Source organism: Crocodylus porosus, unplaced genomic scaffold (genome assembly GCF_001723895.1).
Source record: "Crocodylus porosus isolate Cpor-Errol unplaced genomic scaffold, CroPor_comp1, whole genome shotgun sequence".
Taxonomy (NCBI): Eukaryota; Metazoa; Chordata; order Crocodylia; family Crocodylidae; genus Crocodylus; species Crocodylus porosus.
Genome location: NW_017728906.1, coordinates 93,314,580 through 93,338,929, shown reverse-complemented (window position 1 = coordinate 93,338,929; position 24,350 = coordinate 93,314,580). Strand labels below are relative to the sequence as shown.

The window sequence follows — 24,350 nt, the reverse complement described above, 5'->3', positions numbered from 1 at the left end:
TTTGATCTTTTGTCTCACTCTCTGACCCTATTTGCAAATATATACCTTTTGTGTTGCTAATAGAGTGTGTCTGTGGCTGAAGGTTTTTTTTCGCCTCCCGAGAAACGAACCGCGATTTTTACATCATTTCAATTCCATGCCTACAAATGGAAAAGAGGGAGAGGGAGTAAAAACTAAAGTGGTGAGTCCAAAAGATGATGAGTGGTGACCAGTGTTCTGGTGTAGTGAAACAGAGCTCATGTTACACAAGGAAAGCTCCCAGAGTTGACAGCTAAATGTATTTACCTTTTTCATTGTGTTTAGCTGAAAATGAGTGCCACCACAAGACAAGTTATGGATGTCAACAGTTCTGCTATCCAGGCCCTCGCTCTTACCGCTGCTCATGTGCAAATGGCTATGAACTAGGAAAAGATAAAAAATCATGCATCCCAACAGGCAAGTATGAAAACTAGCGTGCAGGCAGCACTATTGCAGGGTAGGCAAACAGGGGGGTAGTGGCATCAGTAGAAGACAGCAGACTCTAAGGCTGAATTTACAATTGTACTAAGAGACCTTGAGGATGGACAGAAAAGGAGGCATTCAGATGGCACCTGCAAGGACAACTCTCCAGCAGCCAAAATGGAAAAAGAAAGTTAATTGGAAAGTTTTAAGCAGAGCCACAAAACAAAGCACTCATGTCATTCTAAAATGGATTTGCTGGATCACAGTCTCCACTTGTTCTCATTATACATTTAGAGCAGGGATGGCAAACTCACCTTTATTCCCCAGGCTGGATACAGATTGTGCAGCTCTTCAGAGCTTAGCTCTGCAGAACAAGCAGCAGGTGCAGTGGGATCAGTGGTGAAGGCAGTGGGGCCAACAGTATGAGTGCAAGCAGTGGGGCAGGCAGTTGTGGGCCAAGCAGCTGCATACTGCAGCAAAGGAAGCACAAGCAGCAGTGGTGGTGGTAGCTGCAGGACAAGCAGTCATGCCCCAAGCAACCATAGGGCAAACAGACACAGCCCTTGCATGCTTACCTGTTGCCAAGAGCCATGTTCAACAGGGCCCAGATTCCATGGTGGGCCCAACCCCTTCCTAGCTATGTCCCCAAATTCCCTGTCCCACCAGTAGCTTTAGCAGGCTGGATGGAGCAGCTCCACAGGCTGGATTTGGCTCACGGGGCATATGTTTGACAGCCTTGCCTCAGAAGACCACCACTGAAGTCAGTCAGGTTACATCTGAAAAGCAAGAACTGAGTAGGAGGAGACTCAACCACAAGCACATTTTTTACTATCAAGATTGCTGCTCTGGTAGCTGATCTCACTGCCAAGGTAACACATACATATGCACTGAGGAGCTGGGAGAGCATCACTGTTGTTCCTCATTGGGGAACTTGTGCTCCTCTAACCCCATGAGCTTCATGGCCTGTAACTATCCACCCCTCTACTCCCAAGTGCCATGAGAAGAATCACCCACCTTCCCCCCAAACATGACAGGCTGAGAGACCCCCCACATTCCCTCCAGAGTAGGGAAGATGCTCCTTCCAGTAGAATGGCCTTGCCTGAAAAGAATTCACTTTTTAAAATTTAAAAGACAGAAGTCTTTCAAGCCAAGTGTGAATTACAGCCAGTCTCACCCACTCCCCCAGCAGGCGTTCCAGTCCCCATCAGCAACACCTGGATTTGGAATTAATAGAGTCCACGAGGTTGGAATAGCTGCAGGAAAGACCATGTGCAACTCACTCACCCAGACTTTCCCTTCAGCTTGTCAAGGCTCCGCTCAGTCACAGCAGAGATCCCACACTATGCACAAATGAACTTCTGTGGGTCCACACTGTCCTGTCATGTTGGTTACAACCCAGCTGCAGGGCTGAATTCAGGGGAGGTACATTGTGTGGGGAGGAATCCCCTTGTATCCCCTTTGATTCCTCTAATCATTCAAACTTTCAAATGTACGTTGCATGCATTGCTGTATTGGTGCCAACCATCTTGACACTGAAGATACGCAATGTCCCAGTCAGGCTTGGCATGGGGCAGTCCAGAACAAAGATAGGAGACAACCGTGTGCTGTATTAGACATGATCATGCACCATACCATCTACACCCTGCCCTTCTCAGAATCCTAGATCTGCTGATGCCCAGCTGCAGTGATATCTCGTATTTTATCACAAATTTGATGTTGCCCACAAGGTAGCCTAGAACTGATATTATCAGACATAACAAAAGATACAATAGGAATTCGCACCGTCATCAGGTTATATTCTGAGCAGTTGTGAGCTGAAAAAATGAAAAGTGAAGGCAATTTTGGGGTGTGCTGGCAGCAGTACTTTTAAATGTAGAAGAGGGGATGGGACCTGCATAGAACTTGCTTGCTTTCAGGAAGATGTGGATAATTTACCCACTAGTTGAGAAAGCTGGAGTCCTCTCAGGCAAGCATACCTTATTATTCCTGCAGGTTTCATTTTGGCTCCCATATGTGCAAGAGGAGCGGGAGCATCTTTTTTAAGAAAAAGATTTGAGTTTCTTTGGTCCTTGAGGTTTTTGGAGTAGAGCTGGGATCCTGATTTGCTGAGTGCAAAATATTGCATGACATAAATGTATTTTTTTTCTTTTTAACCATGGCCAGATAAATGTGCATGTGGCAGATTTAAATACACTGTAAAAACAACAAAGATGGCTGAAATGGAAAACAGTCTTGCCAGAGGATTCCCTTGGCAGGTATTTATAGAAATAGTTTTACTTTAAAAAAATCTATTATGATTAAAATGTGCTCTTTTTGAATGGTTCAACCATGCAAGCTCTTTAATGAGTAAATAAAAACAGAAGACAGCAGTTTAGTTAGATGTCAAAGTTATCCATGTCAGTATCTTATTTCTTGCCTTTTCTGACCTTCTGTAGCTCCACTCTTAATATGTGCACATTTTCAAGTTGTTCTTGCAGAATGCTCATTAGTGTCTTACATGTCAGTATGAGAAAAGTTTCTGTTTTTTTCAATATATTCATGTAAGGGTATTCCCTTTTGATCTGTCACTGTTATGATACATGGTATTTTAAGGTCTACATCCTATTTTCCCTCTAAGGTACCCAAGGACAATCCTATTTTACTCTGCTCCACATAAGAACTACCATCAGTCTGTCATGCCCAGCATCCCATCTCTTTCAGAGCTGAGAATGGATGCTGAAGGGCACATCCAGAATTTTCCACACCCTATTCCTCTCCTGCTGCAATATTAAAGCATTTGGGGGCCCTGGCTGTCCCTAAAACTCACTCACTTCCCTCTTCCCCCAAAGTTAAAACATCTGCTGTTTCCTTTAATCGAGAAAGTAGGAAGCAGCTGCTTTGGTGACTCTAGCAATCTCTGGGCCCATTGCACACCCCCCTTGGCAGCAACAACCTATTTAAATGTTTGCACTATCAAAGTTCAGTGGTGCTTTATGTACATACATGGTGATCATAGGTGACAGGGAATCAGAGATTGATTCCAGGGAGGGAGCCTGAGAGACAGCTCCCCCATCCAAGGCAAGCAGTAGGCACACAAATTACCCATGTCCGACCTAGGGATTTTGCAACAAAAAATAACACAGGACTCTTTTTAGGCCCTATAACTTGGACAAGTACTTTTTAACCCTTTATCAAGGATTTATAGAGGCTAAATCTGGTGTCAGCTGCTGTGGTAATTCCAGCTACAATAGCATACATTGCTATAAATCCTGAAGAAAAATGAACAGATCAACTTTTGTAACACAGCTTAATCAATTCAAACTAAGCCACAAAAAGCAGTAAGGAGGGGACTACCTGCCTTTCCATTATTTTGTCAAGGACTCAGAATAAAATTGCCCTTTCACACCAAAGTAGGGTAACTTACAGGTGAAACAGGGTTTGGTTCCAAATATTTAGAACCAAATTCTTCCCTTCTCAGTGCAAACCTACTCCTTTCTTTAGAAATGCAGCTGTCAGTGGGAGACTTCTTGATTTGAATAGTAGAATTAGACAGGTATGGATTTTTCATTCTAAAAATAATTAACACACAAATTTTACTGCTTGCAATAAATCAGTATTTCACTCCTATCCTGTCATATTAAAGACAGTTATTTGACACCATTACTTATTGTTTTGTTTTAAAGGTCCTGTTGCTAAATTCAGAAGGAAAGAGTTTCTGTGGAGGTGTGCTATTAGCCAGCAACTTTGTGTTGACTACAGCTACATGTGCCCTTTTGCACAGAAATTTTGTGATCAAGGTTGGGGCTGGTAGGTTACTAAGCATGTTTTTTCTTTATATCTGCCTAAATACTTGTGTTTGAAAGCTCTTTAAAAAAACCAACACAGCTGATATGCCAACATTGGCATTTAGGAACATTCCATCCAGCCTCAAAAGCAAACTGCTTGGATTGAAAGTCTTTGGTTTTCAGGGAGAAACTGGCATCCATTTTTGGTTGTGTATTTTACTGCCTCAACCTGAAATTCGTATTCATTCATACAAACAGGTTTGCCAATAGTTGAACAACGCCTTGAAAGTATAATGCTTAACTTAAATAACCATAACCAAAAACACCCAACTGTTGTAAAACTGGCATCCACAATGAGTTTGTGTACCTCTCCCTCATTTCACAACATTGACAATTCATGCATTGTCAGAATAGCTCTCGTGATTGTTGGCAGTAATCTGTGTTCAGCTTTGGCAGCACACAGTAAGGCTATTTTTAATATCAGCGAACATGTCATTACTTTACAGGGAAAGATGGAGTTCGGCAGGTAATGAACGTGAATGAGAAACACATACATATCCGATATGATAAAGAGACTGGTGAAAATAACATTGCATTGATACAACTCCAAGAGCACATTGAGTGCAACAGCTACCAGCTTCCTATATGCACCCCTGACAGAGACTTTGCAGAACATGTTTTGATTCCTCAGTTGGCTGGGACGGTCAGTGGCTGGAAAATTGAAGGAACAGAACTTACTGGAGTGTTAAAAGAATTGCAGGTTTCACACCTCCCTATAGAGGAATGTGAACAACTACTCAATACAAGCCTTACAAACAGGGAATTTTGTGGGCATCACCAAGCACCTATGGATGAGCCGCTGGCTGGAGGAAATTTTGCTGCCACTGATTATAAAGGCACTTGGTTTCTGACAGGCATTACAGGAACTCGGCCAACAAAAGCAACTAACCCAGAAATATTTCTTTTCACCAAGATTGCAAGATATATGATGTGGTTTAAACAAACCATGGTATAAAAAGAATCCCTATGACATGAAATCCCTAACTGTGATTGAAAAATATGCTTTGGATTCAACAATTGTACCAGTTTCATCAAGGACAGCACCCAGATACTAAAGATGTCATGTTTATCCTGTAAATATTTAGCTATATTCACCCATAAAAACCAAAACTCTGTATTTCCCAGTCTGTCTTTCCTCCCCCTGTTGGAGAAAGCCTCATCTTGAACTTGAGTACTAGCCTGGGCCACAAGGCTGCTCCATCTCCAGCTCCAAACTGGGCCCAGACTAGAGTCTCTGTCTGGCACTGGCCAAGACTGGGGCAGTCGCTGGTGCTGCTGCTTGGCTGTGGGACAAGATGGCTTGTGCTGAGGGAATGGATAGTGTAGGGAACAGGCTGTGCAGCCTGGAGAGAACACAGGAGAGACTGTGCAGCGGGGGAGCTGCTGTTGCCGTGGCTCTGACCCTGTCACTGCTTAGCTGGGGCTAAAGCCACTGTGTTCCATGTCCCAGGCCAAAGCAAGAGCTGCCACATAGGCTAAATGGCAGCAGGGAGGTGCAAGTGGTATGGGGGGGACTCGCACCGGGGGGCAGGCACAAGGGTGAGGCTACCTGCCTCCCTGCTGCTACTTTCCCCACCACAGCAGTAGAAGGAAAGAAATTTAAGACAACCCTCCAATAATTAGATTCTATACATGGAAAATGTATCAAAGGTATAACTTGCCATGCATAGAATCTAAAAATAATTGGGGGAATCATCTTTAAATTTAAGTCACCTTGGATTTGGGTAAATATGGTCATTTTATTGAAACTTATGACACCACTCTAAAAGTCCTTTCAAAAACAAGAATAAAATCTCAAAAGAGAAAAATATCACATTTTATTATTTTTATAAAAATAACCTGCATGAACAACAATGGAATGTGAGTGAACTACCAAAATGTTTATTCGTTATTTGAGCAGGAAACTCAAACAAGTACTGAAGAACAGTTACCAGAGGCTGAATTCTGAGCGGCAGGAGGCAAACATCTCGTATTTGCTCAGCTCTCTTTAAATCCCACTGAGATAACATGAAGTTCCTGATGTTCAGTATTTAGCAGGATCATCTCTAATTTCTAGAGACAACTTAAAGAGCATGTTGTATCCAAAACAAAATTATTAACAAAAAATGTAAATGTAATGGGAGTTAAGCCTTGAAAAAAGTGAAAAAGCTTTGTTTGCCTCCTCAAAGAATGGATTAACAAAGCATCATAAGATAGACACTTGTTATGACAGGTAGGCAAAGAAACAGTTATGGGAGCTTACAATAGCATCAGTCTAAGTGACAGTTGAGAAAGGTTTGGCTTTTACAAAAATTCTTGTAAAGTGTTTCTTAATATTTTTGCAGTGAATTGGGAATGCTTTGTTTTCTTTTCCTGCAAAAGATGCTTCAAGTTTCCAAGAGACCAAAGAAACTCTAACGCTTTAAAAACATGAGCATTGCATTCCCCAGGTTTTATCAAGTTGGCAGACCCCGGTCAATCTGGCAAAGAAACCATGTGACAGTTGTGGTATTCTAGTTCTGGACATGACCAGTTGATTAACAGTTTATGCTGTGCAATCTGAGCAAACAGTTCTACTGGACAATGCAAGTCTTCTATGAATATCCCTGTACCTAAGATGCGAGCGACTCAACACACTGTAGAAAGCGGTGGGAATGGGTTCTGCTTACTAACAACAAGCTTCTGATGCTGATGAGAAATATATCCTTTAATGTGACCCTGACAAAGGGAAAAAGAAAGAAATGTTAGTATTGAAAGCTGGTGACACATTCACATTCAGCGTCTGCCTTCGGTTTTGATCCAGTCAAATTCTAACCTGCGGCATTTAATTGTGAGCATTTGAGCAGTGCCATTAACTTTTATCATCTCACTGATTTCAATGGGACTGTTTATGCACCTGTTTACTCCCCTGATGTCACAGGCAGCACATCATGTAACTTCATTCATACGCTTACTGAACTCCCCCTTAAAACACTGCACTTACTGAAAGACTCTTCCAGAATTTCGCTCCTCTGGTAGGTAGGAATCTCTTCCACATTTTCAACTTAATTTTATTCATGGCCTCTGTGTACCCATTTATTCTTTTCCCTAACATATGAACAGAGCTTGGCTATTGACCTTTAGGACTTATACTCATGAATTTGTGGATTTTAGAGAAAAGGGCAAGACTGGATTTATAACGGAAATTCAGTTGCAATCTTAACTGTTTTCCATGCAGGGCAAGAATTGGAACATAAGCACCTTTGTTACAGTAAAAATATACAAAGATGCAAGTACAACAGACAAGTAAATGCAAATATAAGACACAGGTGGCCCAAGAAAAAAATGTTTAAAGTAAATTATGCTATTATGTTAGTCTTAATAAAATTTCCCTAATCTGCATAGTCATTTATATTGACTGCAGTTTGCAAAGGCAAACAATGAATGGTGAACACATACCATGAATATAAGATTGGCTAAAATACACTGCACTTCATCAATATCAACATCTTCCACTTTCATGTATTTCAGGGCAACCAGAAAGGCATCTAGGGATAGTTGATGAGTCTTGAGAAGCAAATATCTGAAAGAATACAAAGAGAAGGAGCAAAAAATCAACTAAATCTGCTGGTTTCTGGGCAAAAAAGTCCTTCCATGATAACTTACTTTGCCTGGACATGTAATCCAGTTCTCTAGAGAAACCACATGAAAATAACCTTTGTAAAAATGCAATTTTTACTTTGCTTACACTTTCTTAAAGAGATTCCTGTAGGTGATGATTTTCAGCTTCTCAAGGATAAGGAAGATACCACAGCGAATGAAGAATGTCTCATGTTTTGTCAGAGCATCATTCAGTAAGAGAAGATTTCCTTCACTAAAAGCATAGAAATATAAAAATATGAAAAGGCAGATATTTTGCTTCAGTGTTATAACTCAATCTGCATTTTTTCCCACACAATAAATATATATGTGATACTCCTTTAAGCTAAAACACCCACAATTCAGTAAGATGCCATACCTCACAGCCTTAGTTACTTCAGCAAACTGCATAAGGTCATACTTTTTCAAAAGCTGAATTGCTGGCATATGGCCCTGAAAGGTAAACAACACTTATATTTATCCAAAATAAAAAAGTCAAATATTTCCAATTAATAACACATAAAAACATTATCAAAAAGAAGAAATACAAATGTTTATTTACTTTGCCCTCAAAAAACAAAAGGAAGTAAATGGAGCTATTTTCAAGGCTCCATTACACTGCATCTCCAAGGATAACATGTTACACACCTCTACTTTTTTAAAACTTTGTTTCTAAATTGTATAAACTGTTTTAAGACTCCATTACACACAAGATCAGGGGGTGGCAATGTTTTTGAACAGAGCATCAAAAACACCTGCAACTTCAGGTTTCCCTACTCTCCACCCCCGGTAGGCTCCCACTCCTTCAAGATGTTGGCATGCCAATGGTGGACAGTGGAGGAACCGCAAGGGGACTGATCCTTATTGTGGCAACATAGCCTCAGCCCCTTCTCCTCCATCCACCCTGAGGCATGCGTGCCAAACAAAATGCCTTTGTGTGCCACACTCTGGTATCTGTTGTCGGTTGCCTACCCCAACCCTAGATCACCTTTCATATGACCTAAGCTGTTACAAATTCTATACTTAAGTTGCACCACCAGTCTGCAAACAAAAAGCTGTGTTAGAAGATGAATGCCACAAATCATGCCCACTGTGTTACAGCACAGTTAAGGAGCAATCTGTGTCTATAACAGGTATTTTTTCCTTAAAAATTAACAGTGGGAAATTTTAGTTTCTGTTCTTAAAAAATGTGTATTTGAAGAGAATGTTTTCATTGTGTTAGGTCACATAAGATTTTGGACCATATACAATATCAAAAAGGAATTTCTCTCTGTCACATAAGTAAAAATATAAGATTGCACAACAAAGATTATATTGCACATCAACTCAGTCAGAGTTTAAATTTAAGTCCCAGGGTGCTCAATGGTATGCCACTGGTAGCCCCCTTTATTGGTTAGATAACTGGCTGAGAAAAAGAGCTCTGTTGCACATTTACCAACAACCAGGTAGAAACAAAAAGTTACTTATGCTATTTTAATATGTTTTAAAGTTTGGAAGCTTATAACAAATTTGCCAATGCTTTGACAGTTGTCAGTCTTCTTCAAGGCTTCCCATAGACCAAAATCCTTTAGATTAGCAAAGACAGCAACTCAAGACTAAAATACGTGGTTACAAAAAAAACAGTGGATTTCTACTAAAGGCCATGAGGGGTTTTGCATTTCCATCCCAGTTCCCATTTCACATGCCACAAGATCTCATATTTTATGTTACGACTGATCAAGAGAGCCTATAGGTTAGTACACATTGAGAAACCATGACTGAGGTGCTTTGCCTGACAACTCCTCCAGTACCCATCTCTTGTAGTTGTATATTTGACATAAGGGAGAAGCATAAAGGAAGGAATTCTACCCTTTCAGGCTGCAGACCGACTCAAGTATGATTCCCACTTTGCAATGCACAATTAACAAAGAGAAGGATCTGCATTTCCTCTCCCTATATTGTCAGAGCGAACTGCTATGGTATGGTATGGTACTGCAGTGCCGTACCATACCATAGCATCCTTTTTGGGGGTATTTTCCCCCCCTTATAATCCTACCCTGCTCTTAATACATTGTAAGACCACCAGATACTTCGATACAGATATCTTTGTTGCTGTGGAGCTAGGAATACAATTTACTCCCTACAAATTGGGTGAAAAAATATGCTTTTTATTAAGTGGATAATTTAAAATTTAAATTTTATGACCCCCTCTTTTTTGCACCTAAATGCTAATTCTGCAATGTCATATAGGAGCCTGACCGAGCATGTTTCCAAACCTCAGGTCTGCAATACACCCTACATAGGCTAACGCCTGCACCTGAATAAGGCCCCAGACTGCTTCCAATACAAACTAGGCAAGAAACTCAATGCTATGCTGTGCAGCATGTTCTGTCTCACAGCAAACTATTTGGAAGCCAGGAATAAAAGGCACTCACCAGCAGCATTTTTACGGGCAGTAGGTAAATCAAAATCATCCTTTTGTTTTTCTGACTTGAGCGGTGACAGTGTTCAAAGGCAAACGACAGATATTCCTCAGCTACAAACACAGAAAGAGGATCAGTAAAGCTTCTGGTAACGAAGACCAATGACAAAAACTGGTTAAACAGGGACTTTAATATTAGGTTCATTCTGACCCTATCACTGGATCCAGACATGCAGGCACACGCAGTTTGTGGTGCCACAAACTGCTTTTGTCGCATCACAAACCACACATGTTGCGCATTAAACCATGCCTGGTGCTGCTAATTTGCAGCGCCAGAACTAAATTTGCTACTGGGACTTTCCAGTATCAAAAAACACAACCCTGGACAAACGTGCATCAGGGCAAATGTGGAGACAGGGGAGCAGGCAGCCTAGGGCCACAGCCAGCCATTCCCTGAGCAGCAGAGCCCCCACACTAAAGCACGTGGAGATGAGGGAGCAGCCAACCCAGGGCTGCCTGCTCCCCAGTCTCGTGCCCCAGCCAGCCAGGGAGCAACTGAGGGTACCTCACTGCAGGGACCACACAGTATGTGGAGATGGGGGACCAGGCAGCCCCCCGGCCCCCACACTAAGGCACCCCATGCCCCAGCCAGCCAGTCCCCTCCACGCCCCCCAGCAGCAAACAGAGCAGCAGAACAATATGTCCTGCTGCAAAGCGCACAGGCAGAGGTATGCACTGTGGCACGAATTAGTGGCACAATTTTGTGCTGCTATTTATGCTGGTGGCCTAGAGTTACTGTATTTCCAGGATCAAAAAAGAGGATGCATGCAAGAGGGAGGAGCAGGGAAGGAGTGGAGGGGCTGGGAGGAGAGCGGAAGGGGTATATGATTGTGGCAGCAATATGCCTTTGCCCTGCCTCTGTCCCTCACTCCTAAGCCCCTGTCCCCCCAGACCTGTGGGTACCCTTCACTGTCCACCCACAACCACCTTCCCCCCGCAGACCAACTTGCTGGGGCCCACACACAGAGCCCATGATGCCTGACAGCCGATCACCTTGCCCGGTGCTCCCAGCCCCAAGCATCCAAGCTGCTCATGCCCAGGAAAAGCAGAGGCAAAGTAAAAACCTGGACATTTGCTTGTATTTTAAGAATTCACCCAGACATGAGGACAGGGGTCCAAAAAAGAAGGTATGTTCGGGAAAACCCAGACATATGGTAACCCAAAGTGCTGCTGCAAATGCACATCCCTGCTTATGTGGACACGGCCTGTGATTTGAGCCTGTCAAGAGATTTCTCTCATATTTTAATAACTTAAAAGCATTCACACAGGAACTAAATCAGTCAAAACTGTACAGTAACAAAACACAAATGCAGTAAGGATCAATTCATTCATTAGACAAGAAATCACAATAAAAACTAGATCTCTATCTAAAAGGTCACTAAGGCTGTGCTGGTATGTTTTGGATGGGGTAGCTGGACAATCAAACCACATTATAAAAGAGATTTCCCTATCAATTCAGTAGAATCACTGTGCTACAGAAGAGGATAACTTTAAGATAATATATTTTTTACATGCCATAAATGTTTTCCAAAATAAATGTTAGGGTTTTTCAAACTAAAGGGAGTCATATAACATACAATGTGCCTATAAATATCTGAAGACGTGTTCAAGTGGTAAGAGTGACACTGCAAATAAATGCTTTAATGGGTTTTTCTGCTAGGGAGGACAAAAAATACAGTTTGTCTGCTCTAAGACCAGACACTGAAATATCTATGTTCAAACTTTCTTTTTGGCTTCTTGTACCATGCTGTATGAGCAAAGGGGTAAAGGTGGGGAATCAATGAAGTATAGAAGCATTTTTATATAAATATCACCCAAGAAGGATTATAAGGATTCATTTACAGCTCATAATGTGGTGAACAGGAATATGAGAAATGTTATTTTACTTGAAGAAAACTAGTATTGTCTAAATACTATGTAAGTTACAGTAACCCAAGACTTAAAAATAGTAACATTATGATATGCCCAGTTTCTAAGACACTTCTGTTAAAGTCACTTTTAAATAAAAACTGCCTCACATATAACCATTAACACTGGAAAAGCAGTTAACAAATTAGTCCCAGTTCAGCAAAAATATGAAGTCACTGTGACCACTCATACACTCAGAATATCCAAAGTTAAGAGTTAGGAGGCTAAAACCTACTTTTGTCACCATAGTTTTTGCTACTTGTTGCTTCCTGTATTTCTCTAGATAAAATTAGATTTCTTTTCTAGTTCTCGGGGGACTACAGTGCTGACACTGGGACTGTTTCCAATGTCTACACTGCCACCACTGAAGTTTTATATCCATGGATAAGTCTATTTTTTCCTGAAATTAAAAAGCTTCATAAAATGATTAAACTTAACTTGTTTTTAAAAAAAGTTTCCACTTCTAACATTTCAGAGATTCCTTTTTTTCAGTTGATCAGTTCTATGCAGAAACTGAGGACTAAATGTCCTTATCTGGCTGAATACTAGTACTGAAAAATACTTATTGTAGTGCATGTGTGTATAAAATATACCAAGATAACTAAAAAAAGACACCACAGAGACAGATATTTTAAAACTGAGTATACATTGCAGTTAGAAGTGTAATGCAATCCCTACCCAAATCAGGCTCAGCCTGCAGTAAATCCTTTTGGATTTTTTTTGTACTCACCAAATGTAAGTTATGCTAATGGAACAACTGTCCCTTCCACAACAGGTTTTGACTCGCACACAAAACACGTCAGCTGGATTTCAGTCCCAGCAGTCAGAGTATAAATCTGCCCTGCTGACATACAGTACCTTGCTTAAAATCACTGTCAAACATGGCCTTGCGTCCAACGTAATATCTGTATGTAACTCTCTGTGCCATTGTATATTCATCTTTCAGATTTGAGCTGTCGATTGCTCTAATTAATGGTTTACATAGATGAAGTTTGTTGATCTGTGAAGAGAGTTACATGTTTGAAAGACATACTAATGGGGCACCACTGGATAAATGTAGACTTGATTTAGAATATGAAATGTAAAGAAAACCAGGTAATTAGATTTGGTTCATACCTTAAAATATATTTTAAACAGCTGATTCACCAGGAACAACATGCCCCACTTTTTGGAGTCTTCAATGCCAGCTCGACTGTTACAAGAGATAAAAAGCAATACAAAGGAACATTTCGTGAAAATATGATTTTGCTTCTGGGGACCCTTTGTGTATATTTGTGAAGAAGTGTTTTTAAACCAGTAACATAGTCAAGATGGAAGTCTCATATATTAAACCATACAACACCATCAAAACAGGGTGCCCTTTCAAACTTAGGATCTTTGCCATCTTTAAGGTTTGCTCAACTGCATTATCTATCAACATTATTACAACCTTAAGTCCGTTCACAGTTTCTTTGTTAGATTATTTATTTGTACTTAAAATATACATAAATTGGAATTAGGGTCATGCATTTGACCGCGTTTTTGAAGAACTGATTATGGGTATTTGCTGGAAGTGGGCAAGTAAAGAGATATATTTAAGAGGATCCATTGGTTTTAGGACTGATAAGAGAGAGGGAGGCAGTAATTTTAAGTGCCTGTGGATGGTAATATTGTCTAAGTTGATGACAATAGGGTAACCCCCTGCAAAGAGTATTCTGCACACCTATAGGCAGCATGTACCTGAGAATTCTAGTTGCCTGAAATATCAGAAGCAAGGAAAAAACAGCAAAGAAATTTTTCCCCAGGTTGAAAGTGTTAAAATTGTAAGAGTGGAAAACTGAAGACTGAGGCAAGACTCCTTCTTTCACAGTCCCTAAGTAATAGGGTATACAAACTCTAGAACAGAACAGGAAAGTGGTCTGCTTTGGGAGCTTAGTGGCCTGCTTTGGGAGCTAAGGAAAAAAAAAAAATGAAGCTCTCTCTCTCTCTCCAACCCATGTTAAAAATGCCAGAAAGAGAGAAGCCACCCCTATAAGTAAATCACAAGGGAACTGAACAAAATAGACCCAAGCCACAGAGGTGACTGTGCTGACTCAGATATTGACTTAATGGAAAGAAATTAACATTTATGCTTTGCAAATTGGAAATTTATTTACTTTTTTAATGATTCAGTGTGCAGTATAGGAAGGATCTTTCACTCACGTGTCACTAGCACAGACTCGAAAACAGCTCATCAGCAATTCTGCTGCTTTTTCCAGCATGTCGCCAACTTTGCTTTTTCCTTTCTTCACCAACTGTTGATCTGCCTAGCATGACAAGATGAGAAACATACAGTGTACTCCTACTTCCAGGTTCATTTTGTTCAAAACAAAAGGTTAGTGTTTTAAACACTTATCTTGGTAAGTAAAATAAGTGGTAAATTTGTCACTTTGGCCACCCCAAAATCCTGCAAGTGACATAACCAGGGATCCTGGTTTTTCTCTGTTAAAAAATATCCCCAATTTTCAGGTTAAAAAAGTACCCCAAAAATCCACATTTTTCCATGATTAAAATGAAACGCCTCTAATGTAAATAGATAGGTAGGTAGATAGATATTTTTTTAAATCAGCAAAAACCAGCATCCTAGGACATTACTTCTGTAACACAGAATTAAAGTATCTCCTTAAAATTCTGAATATCTTACTTCAAAAAAAAAAGGATGGCTTTAACAGCTTTAACTTACAGTTTATGTTTTAATTAGCTAGGCTTAAAACTGTGACATTTTAATATGATACCTTTTTTGAGATTAAGAAACTTTTATAGCACTACTGTGATCCTTCATATAATCATATGGTTCTAGAAGCTGAAGCTTTAAGAAACATCACTATATATGCCATTGCTGAAAATAAAGATCACGAAAGCTGGCAATACTGCATAAATGAGACTAAAGAGGTCTAAAAGGTGTATATTGATTAATGCAGGCCTCTACCTAGGAACAAGGATAAATGAAAGGAAACAACTGGTCCCCATATGGACTGGGATTTGTCTATATTAAGGGTGCAAAACATGGTTGACAGCTGTCAGCTGGCCCACAGGACTCCCAGACAGAATGGGAATTTGGGGGCAGAGCCTACCGTTAAGTTTGGGGTCTGGAGATACTGGTGATACACGACCACAGCAGAGAGTAAGCAACAACTCTTGTTAACCTTCACACTACCACTGCCACATCCAAACCTGACCTGCAAGGAATCCTACGGTCTAGACTACACTGGCTAGGAGAAAGGAGTTTGACCCCATGATCTATGTGCTTTGTGACTAACATAACAACAAATAAAAAAAAATATTAAAAAAAAAAAAGGAGATTTAGGGCTGTGTTAGGGCAGTTGAAAAACCATTACAGTGATGCATCCATTTTAGTTTTTAAGTTGTCTAATAAAATAAAAAAAAGAAGCTTACAAATTAACATTTGTCTGGGGACTCCCAAAAGGTAAACCCAATGCTGATGGAGGGATATCCTTGTTACTGAAGCTGTAACCATTCCATACTCTTTGGCTCTCATAATGATAAAACGTTAATACAGTAAATCAAAATCCTCCGTCCAAGTTAGCCCAAATCAGGTTTCTACAGGTAATCTCTGAGTATAAGCACACAACTTGGCATATCAAGTTTAGAGTCCCAAAGTGAATGAGGTCACAATAAGAAGTACAAAAAAATACCTATTTGGTTCAAAGCATTTCCAAGTCCAGTGGGGGCCACCATTTTTGACAGGCACACCACAAACAACCCTGCACACTCCTATAGTGCCACTCTGATTCCTGCTCCGTCTGATCTGCTGCTCTGATTGCTGCTTCCTTCCCTACCTGCCACTGTGTTGCCTGTTCCCTCCTCAATCTGTTGTGCCATACACAGAGAGAAACCTTGGTTTGTTCTTTGGGACAGGACGCAGAACAGCAGGGAGAAACTCAGGGCTCTGGGGCTACCCCAAGGATGGGTTTGTGACATGGGACCCTATGAAATTCCAACTAATGTAAAAGAAAATTCTACCTTAATCAAGGGGCCAAGAATAGAATAACTAGTGAAGCAGAAAAATCAGCCAAACAGAAGTCTTTAGAACCATAAATCCAGACTTGACTTCCATGTCCTTCAAGTTCTCAGCACCTCTCTACTTCAGGGCCAACCACAGGATGGGGAAAGAGTGAGCAATCTACATTTGTAATAATATCTACTGAATTTCACAGATGGTGAGATTATAAACATGCATCGTTTTATTAACACACAATTCCAAAAAAATTAAGTAAAATTAGGCTGAATGATGAAGTTTAATATTTAAGCCACTTAAAATTCTTTTGAATGGATGAAGTTCATGAAATGGTAACTGTATGTTTTACATCTACTTACGTTATTAGCAAAAATTCGAAGGTCAAGTGCTACAGCATACATAATGGGCAAAGCCCTAGAGAAACAAAGACAGTTAACTGAACCTCTCTTGCAACAAAACCATAACATCTACATATTTTTAAAACTAACTGGTGTTTATACATCTCCATAAACATCTCACTTTTCTTTCCCTATGGAAGTCTCTACAAAAAGGAAAGTTTCTTGAGAAGGCTGACATGTCACAAATCTCTATAGTGAACGAAAAATATATTTAAAAAAATCTGCTCCACAATTTAAGTCTCCAATGAATCTAATTTTGCATTCAGTAGCTTGTTTAAGGAAAAGAAAATAAATACACTACATATAATTTAATTTAGAATATTGGGTTTTTACAAAAAGATAATTTCTGGCTTATATTACATTTACACATTACATGTCATGTATTATACAATTAACTGGTTAACTGTGCAATTAATTTAGATCAGCTACTTGTGCAAAGTAACTATGATGCCATAAAAAAAATCCCAACAGCAATAAAGTTAAAGCTGGAAAATGTCAATAACTTTATAGCTGGTTTCTATCCATATCTAACTTGCATGTATAGCAGGGTCTCCTCAGCTATGGGGCACTGTCGGGATGGAGAGTCCACAGCTGCAAGACTCTCCATCTTGGCTGCTGTGCAGCACTGCCATGGCTCAGATTTTGGTGCTACAGGACTCACTGCTGCAGGAGCTTGCTACTCGCCCATGCACGGAGAACCCACAGTGGTGATCCCACTCTACCCACACCAGCTATAAGGCATGATAGGATCTGATGCTTGATCGATAAGCGATTGTGCGACTCATACATCAGATCCTATAATGCCTTTACCTGAACATCTAGTCACATACCACATACAAATAACTGCTGTGCATAAAAATGAAGCATAATTATAAATTAAAGTGTTTTTATAGAGATATCTTAATTGAATTATGACAAAATTTTATGATGAACTAATAACAATCCATCTGGCCACTAATGCTTGTTGTGAAGTACTTACCAGTTTTCTTCTTTATGTGCCTGAAATGCTCGCAGGAATGATGTGTTCTATTTAGGAGAACTTAATACAGTATGGTTTGCAAAGCTAAACAGCACAAATAAAGACGCCATATTCTATGTTCTAGTTTTGGGAAATGGACATCAGTTAAAAACAGAATAGGTGGTGTGGGATCAGGATTCAGAGACATACAAGAGAGGAGAGAGGGGCAGGTCTGATGCTTGTTCCCTCCTTTCCTGACTCTGCAGAAGCACAGGTATGAAGCTGGGGAGGCTCAACATAGCAGTTCTCTGCAGTAACATTGTCACCTTGATACAGTGGGGATTTAGGGTCTGTATAAATGCTTTTAGGAGACTCCTGTATATTTTACTAATCTTCTGGCTTGGAAAGCATGAGGTAGAGAGAAGGGAAAATACTTGTTTAGGTTTCACTGTTTATATAATTGAAATATTCTGAACTAAAACTGTATTTACATCTTCTAAATTATCAGGATGATTTTCCATTTCTCAAATAAATATGGAATTATCCTAGATACAAAACAGAGGACTGATAGAAAAGGATATTGGACAATAACAGTTTGGCATTTGTATGCTTCAATGAAGTCATGGTTTCCCACTGCGTAAGTACATCTGTCAAAAGGAAAAATGGAAAGCATTAGGAAAGACAAATTTTAAAGGTTGTTCCTTTTGCTTCTTGGTGAAATGAAAAGCTCTGTAATAATATAGGCTGCATACAGCCATGACATTTGTGTCGAGAGAAAAGCCTTTCTCCAGGCACACAAGCAGCATACAGCCATTCAAGGGCTTTTCTGCAGAAGGAAATGGCTCTTCTGCAGGAAAGTTTACCTCTTGCAACCAGGGAGAACCCTCCCCTCTCACACACAGTTGAACGTCTACCAAGTGCACGTCTATCAGGTGTTGAGGACACCCAGCATCCCACAGTTTTCTGCTGTCCCTCACTCCCTCCCTCCCAGGAAGAGGGAGGGAAGGAGAACACTGGTTCCTTGAGAGCCAGATGTGTGGGGACCCTGTCCCCTGTCCCACAAGCTGACTGGCAGAACAGGATTGGGGGGTCATTCTTCTGGTTCGCCGAGTGCAACAACAGGGTAAAGGTGTACCTGGAACTGTACCCCGAAGTCCCCACCTTAGTTCCCAGCTGCTGGGTTTTAAATGCTGCCCTGGCCACCCAGGTGAACAGTGTGGGTAAGAACTGGGAAGAGAACAGGAAGGCTATCCTCAAGACCCATTCCCAGCCCCTGCTAGCTTCCCTTTGCAGTCTCCACCCTCAGCTCCCAACTGAATAGTGGCAGTGGCAAAACCCAAGGGGGCTGGAAAAGCTATTCCTGGCCCCTGGGCTTCAAATGCCACCAACCTCCCACCCCAGTTTTAAATTAATTTTCTACAACTGCCATTCAAAACAACCTAAAAAGGAAAATGTACCAAGTTACTGAAATGAATGACAACAAAAAGTAAAATGATACAGTTAACTGGACTGCTAGTAAATGCAAAAACCCCCAAAATATAAACAAAGCACTCAGCAAAATTATTTTGGGCTCAAGACAGTGGCCTGACTAATCTTCCTATTTCTATTAAATATTTCTTTTCCCTTCTGTTTATTGCCTGTTCACTTTCATCACTGCTGTTACTATTAAAAGCAAGTACCCTCTTCTGGGGCCTGGAAAAGGAGAGCGATGATCAGTATAAATAAAAAGATATGACAGTGACTATATACATGTGCTGTTAAGACTAGAAAATGCAATTGAAAACAGAAAATCAGTAAATACTGTCTGGGATATTTTATCTGTTGCAGTTTTAGGAGTTACTGTAACAAGAGTATGAAAAACATTTTCAGACCAAAGAGGCTGACAGTGTCACTTCAAATAACTCTGATCAATTCAGAGAAATATTCAATGCCTTCCTTTAAAAGCTTCCAAATTCAAACTTTCTTATTCTCAATCCACCTTTACCTTAAGTGGGCAGCAAACATTTCATCATAGGGTGGTTCCAGAACTTGCTGACATTTCTCTTCTGGAGATGGAAGCTAGATATAGAATAAATAAATCAACAAAGCATTTAAGTGTAAGGTAAGTAAATCAAGAATAGAAAGCCATAGGCATATTTTACCAAGAATTATTTTACATAATGGTATTTTTCTACATACAAACTTTCATTTGGCATCAGAACCTCAGAAGATCCTTAGAAAGGAGAAGTGGAAACTCAGGAAGAATAGATGGTAAAGCAGGGGTGGGCAAATTATGGCTTGTGGGCTGGATCTGACCTGCAGTGCGTCCCCCTGCTCAGCCCAGGTGTAGGGTGCAGTCTGGGCTGTGGCATGGCCGGTCTCACTGTCCCCAGAGTGCACAGCAAGGCTGGAGTGGGGCACAGTGGCTGGACTCACTTCCCAGCAGCCTCCACAACTCCTTCCAGCTGCCGGTGGGTCAGTCTCCACTGCCTCCAGCACCAGCACCTAGGCACCACAGCCCATCCGCCCCGCACCAACCACTGGAGGTACCAGACGGAGCATACAGGTGGGGTCTCATGTAGACCAGCCCAGGCCCATGCGGGCAGGGCATGCTTGGCAGGTGGATGGGATGGGACCACAGGCAGGGGAGTGGCATCCAGGAGCAGAAGATGCAGCTGATGCCAAGGCCAGGGCTTGGATTAGGATGACAGGGCAGTGACAGTATGGAGACAGGGCTCAGGGCAGAGCCATGATCCATCCTCATGACAGGCAGAGGCGTGTAGGGAGCGCAGCACAGCTCCAGCCCTGCAGTGTTACGGCCTTCCAATCCCAGCCCCAGCTGCCCATCCCACTCCTGGATCCTGCCCACCACCCACCTGCCTGGCCAAGCACACCCTGCCCTGCACACATGTCCCAGACTACTCTCGTTGGGCAGTGACAGTGTGGGGCCAGCTCCAGGGCAGAGCCACCGAGAGAGTTTTGGTGAGCTGCTACAGGCTGTAGGGGTAGTAGAGTATGAAGGGGTGTTAGAACAGTCCTCAGCAGATCACCAATACTATCTCAGTTGCTCTGACCCAAATAACTACCCACCCCTATGGTAAAATTGGGGAAGAAAGGGAAAAAGCACATCATGAAGAAAGGTGAAGAGTTGAAAAATGTGAGAAGGGATAGAAAAACACAAAACCAGAAAGAGCCACTGCTTTGGCTCATTAAAAATATTTTTTTTTCAGGGAAGAAGGCAAGGTAAAATGAGACAAGGCAGGTGGGAAAAAAAGGAAGGGAGAAAAGTGTAGGCTGGGGACATGTATAGATCTTACAAGCTACATTTCACTGTATTCTTCTAGAAACCATTGTACATTTTTTAGGTTATTATGAGGAGAAGAAGGAAATGATGAATGCATCTTATTGCTAATGGGATGCAAGGCAATGTTCTTCTGGCCACATATCTTTCTAACTGTTTTAAAATTTACATAGTGATCCACAAAAGGAAAGGTTTTACAGACTATTAATAAGGATATTTTACATATTCCTAAGGAACTGTAGCGAGGAGATCACACTACTGAAGTCTATCAGTTAGTTCATTTTTTTATAAATGAAATTGTTGTAATTTTCTTCTGAACAGTCTTGGTTTCTCACTTTTAAATTCTGTAGGGCTTTACATAACAGTATACATTCCCCCCCCAGATCACATCCTAGGTACATTCTCCATTCTCAAGTATGAGGGTTTTTTTTTAAGTTTGTGCTTTTTTAATTTTTTCGTGCTTATTTATTATCCTTGCTACGCTTCTCTGTGGACATTACTTCATTTAACATGGATTTCCTATTTGCATCAAGAAATCATATCCAAATGGGAAAAATCTCATCTCCATTAAGAGCCTCTCCAAAGTCAGTGAAAATGTACTCCCCCACCTAAAGAATACTGGAGGATTTGCGGCTGCGATTTGGCAAGGTAACAAATTTCCTTACCTGAAGTCTAGGGTTTGCAACATGAGGATGCTTAAATGACACTAGTTCTGCACAAAAAAGTCCATCTCTGGTATCAATGGCCTCTTGTACCTAAACAAGACAGGTAAAAGTAAAAAAAATGGAAAAAAAAGAAAACAACAGCAAGGAATGACACAAAATTATGGGGTATGGTAAACACACTAGTGGGAAGGGATCAAATCCAGGCAGACCTGAACACGTTGGAAAAGTGGGCAGAAAAGAATAGGATGCAGTTCAACAAAGACATATGCAAAGTGCTGCATGTAGGGAGAAGGAATCACCAACACAGCTATAGGGGAGGGGAGGGTGTTCTCAGCAGCACAGCAGCAGAAAGGGATCTCAGAGTCATTGCTGACTTCAAGATGAAAATGAGTGGCCAATGCGATAAAGTAAACAGTAAAGCTAACTACACTCTTATCATGCATTAGCAGGTGCATCATGAACAGGTCCAGGGGGGTGATATTTCCCCCTCTATGCGGCATTGGTCAGACTGTAGCTGGAGTACTGTCCAGTCCTGGGTGCTGCACTTCAAGAGGGATGTGGATAACCTTGAGAGGGTCCAGAGGAGGGCCACTCTTATGGTTAGGGGCCTTCAGGTAAGGCCTGATGAGAGACCAAGGGACCTGAATCTCTTCAGCCGCTACAAGAGAAGGCTGACAGGTGATCATGTGGCCGTTTACAAATTCATCAAGGAGGGAAGGGGGTGGGAAGCAAGAAATAGAAGATGTTGCGTTTACCAGGGCACCCCTTGGAATAACCAGGAACAACAGCCACAAACTGACAGAAAGCAGATTTGGATTGGACATTTAGGAAAAACTTCTTCACAGTAAGGGTTGCCAGAATCTGGAATGGGCTTCCAAGGGAGGTGGTGCTCTCCCCTACCTTGGGGGTCTTTAAGAGGAGACTGGACAAGCACCTGGCTAGGGTCATATGACCCCAGCACTCTTTCCTGCCCAGGGCAGGGGGTCAGACTTTATGATCTACTGAAGTCCCTCCTGACCCTAACAACTATGAAGCTATGAATAAACTCTAGTCTTAGCCACCTTTTGCCACATATCAAATAAAGCCACTTTCCTGCAGATACATGTATATTCTTGTCAATGACTTTTCAAAAATTAGTTTTTCATACATTACTTCCAAATAACTTAAGTCCATAACATACCTATGGAAATTCTGCAAGTGATGTAGGTGGCCAACACTGTCACCACCTTTTTTCTCCTTGCTTGCAAAGAGCAAAGTAAACCAGAGATCTTATAAAACAATGTTATATCATCATCATTGTCTTTGGATGATAAATGTACAAAGTTTCTAACATGTCTTTAACAATTTCACCTACACTTCCAAGAATAAAGATACACTATTCATTTTCATTATTTTATTTATTTTCCTGAAATGGAGGATATTTTAAGTGCAGGGAATCATGTCTCTTAAATGTATCTGAATGTTATTGTTTAACAATACAAATTAAGTATAGAAGCTTCAGAATACAGAAGCATGTTAGACGGAGTCAGGGGGGGGGTCCGATCCAGCCCTGTGCTGTTCATGTGGCCCGTGGACTACTCCCGTGTACATCTGTGACCCATGAGACCAGGTAAATTTGACACCCCTGCATTAATGCATCCACCACCCTCCAGGAAGACTTCAGAGGGGCTCCATATGTCCGTGTGTGTGGGTGCATGTATGTGCATGTGTGTATACTGCATGTGTATGTGTGCATGCATGTGTGTGTAGCGGGTATCTGAGTTCTTGGTTGTAGTCACATTGGTCTAAGGACATAAACAAGCAAGGTTCTTTGAGTAGATGTGCTATCTTTTATTAGACCAGCTCAGTAGCTAGAAAAAAGTTTTTTGTAAGCTTTCAGGCACAGTCAGTCTTCGTCAGGCATAGGGAGCATACGGTCTAAGACTCCAAGGAATGTAGTGGGCATATACGTGCATGTATACTGGGTATGCGTGTGCATGTGTGTGTGTGTAGTGGGTATATGCATGTGCATACTGAGGATGCATGTGTGTATTGGGTGTGTGTATGCATGTAGTGCGTGCATGTGTGTAGTGAGTGTATGTAGTGTGTATGTGTGTAGTGCATGCATGTACATGGGGTAGTGTTTATGTGTGTGTATGCATGTAGTGCGTGCATGTGTGTAGTGAGTGTATGTAGTGTGTATGTGTGTAGTGCATGCATGTACATGGGGTAGTGTTTATGTGTGTGTATGCATGTAGTGGGTGTATGCATGCGTGCGTGTACACTGGTATGTGCCTGCGTGCATCCGTGTGTGCTGAGCAGACACACGGGGACAGGGAGAACGAGCGCCCGCCAGCCGCCCACCTACCTGCTGCAGGTACTGGTTGATGGTGATGTGTGCCATGCGCTGGTCAAGAGAGGCCGCCCCTTAACACGCCGCCTCCGCCGCGCGCCCCGGACGCCCGGGCCACAACGAAAGCCCCACCCTCCCTCGCCTCACGTGACCTCCACCCCAATCCCCTTCCTAACCCTGGCTCGCCTCACTCCGTCACGTGTGGGTTTGGTCAGAAGGGGGCGGGGCCACGCCCACCTGGTGACGAAGTTAGCTCCACCCCCTCCCCCTGCTTCTCTTCCGTTGGAAGGGTAACGCCGGCGCTCCTCCCCCTCCCTCTCCCCCCCTTTACGTCCGCGGGAGGTGGAGCTTGCTGCTCCACGCGGCGGGGGAGGGAGGCGGGGCCTGGGAACAGTGGCGTCTCCGGCTGTGGAGCAAGTCCCCAAGCCCAGCCTCCCCCCCCGCGCGTGGAAGCACAAGGCGCAGGCACATTTGCACCACATCTGGGGA

At 41.8% G+C, this 24,350-nt stretch overlaps 2 protein-coding genes across 4 annotated transcripts in view; one reads left to right on the top strand and one right to left on the bottom strand.

The window, feature by feature from the left end:
* The window catches only part of PROZ (protein Z, vitamin K dependent plasma glycoprotein), a 14,654-nt gene extending 9,271 nt beyond the window's left edge, over nt 1-5,383 (top strand). The window contains exons 5-8 of one of the 2 annotated variants that reach the window (XM_019529633.1): nt 304-435; nt 2,605-2,696; nt 4,104-4,227; nt 4,712-5,383. In XM_019529633.1, coding sequence (XP_019385178.1) covers nt 304-435; nt 2,605-2,696; nt 4,104-4,227; nt 4,712-5,220 — 857 coding nt within the window. In that variant the 3' untranslated portion in view covers nt 5,221-5,383. The remainder of the gene's footprint in view (nt 1-303; nt 436-2,604; nt 2,697-4,103; nt 4,228-4,711) is intronic. The other variant, XM_019529634.1, reaches the window with a different exon arrangement.
* Nucleotides 5,384-6,062: 679 nt separating this feature from the next.
* PCID2 (PCI domain containing 2) lies at nt 6,063-24,347 on the bottom strand. 2 transcript variants are annotated; one of them, XM_019529632.1, is made up of 14 exons: nt 24,318-24,347; nt 21,530-21,619; nt 19,569-19,642; nt 18,166-18,231; nt 17,606-17,647; nt 16,588-16,642; nt 14,413-14,516; nt 13,348-13,423; nt 13,090-13,231; nt 10,277-10,377; nt 8,242-8,315; nt 7,972-8,097; nt 7,683-7,806; nt 6,063-6,962 (listed from the first exon to the last, which is right to left on the bottom strand). In XM_019529632.1, exons 1-14 carry the CDS (start codon nt 24,330-24,332, stop codon nt 6,873-6,875), a joined length of 1,179 nt encoding a protein of 392 aa, XP_019385177.1. In that variant the 5' UTR covers nt 24,333-24,347; the 3' UTR covers nt 6,063-6,872. The 2 variants fall into 2 exon arrangements, with proteins under 2 accessions (XP_019385177.1, XP_019385176.1); XM_019529631.1 differs by lacking the exon at nt 24,318-24,347 and adding an exon at nt 23,877-23,981.
* Between the last annotated feature and the right edge of the window lie 3 nt (nt 24,348-24,350).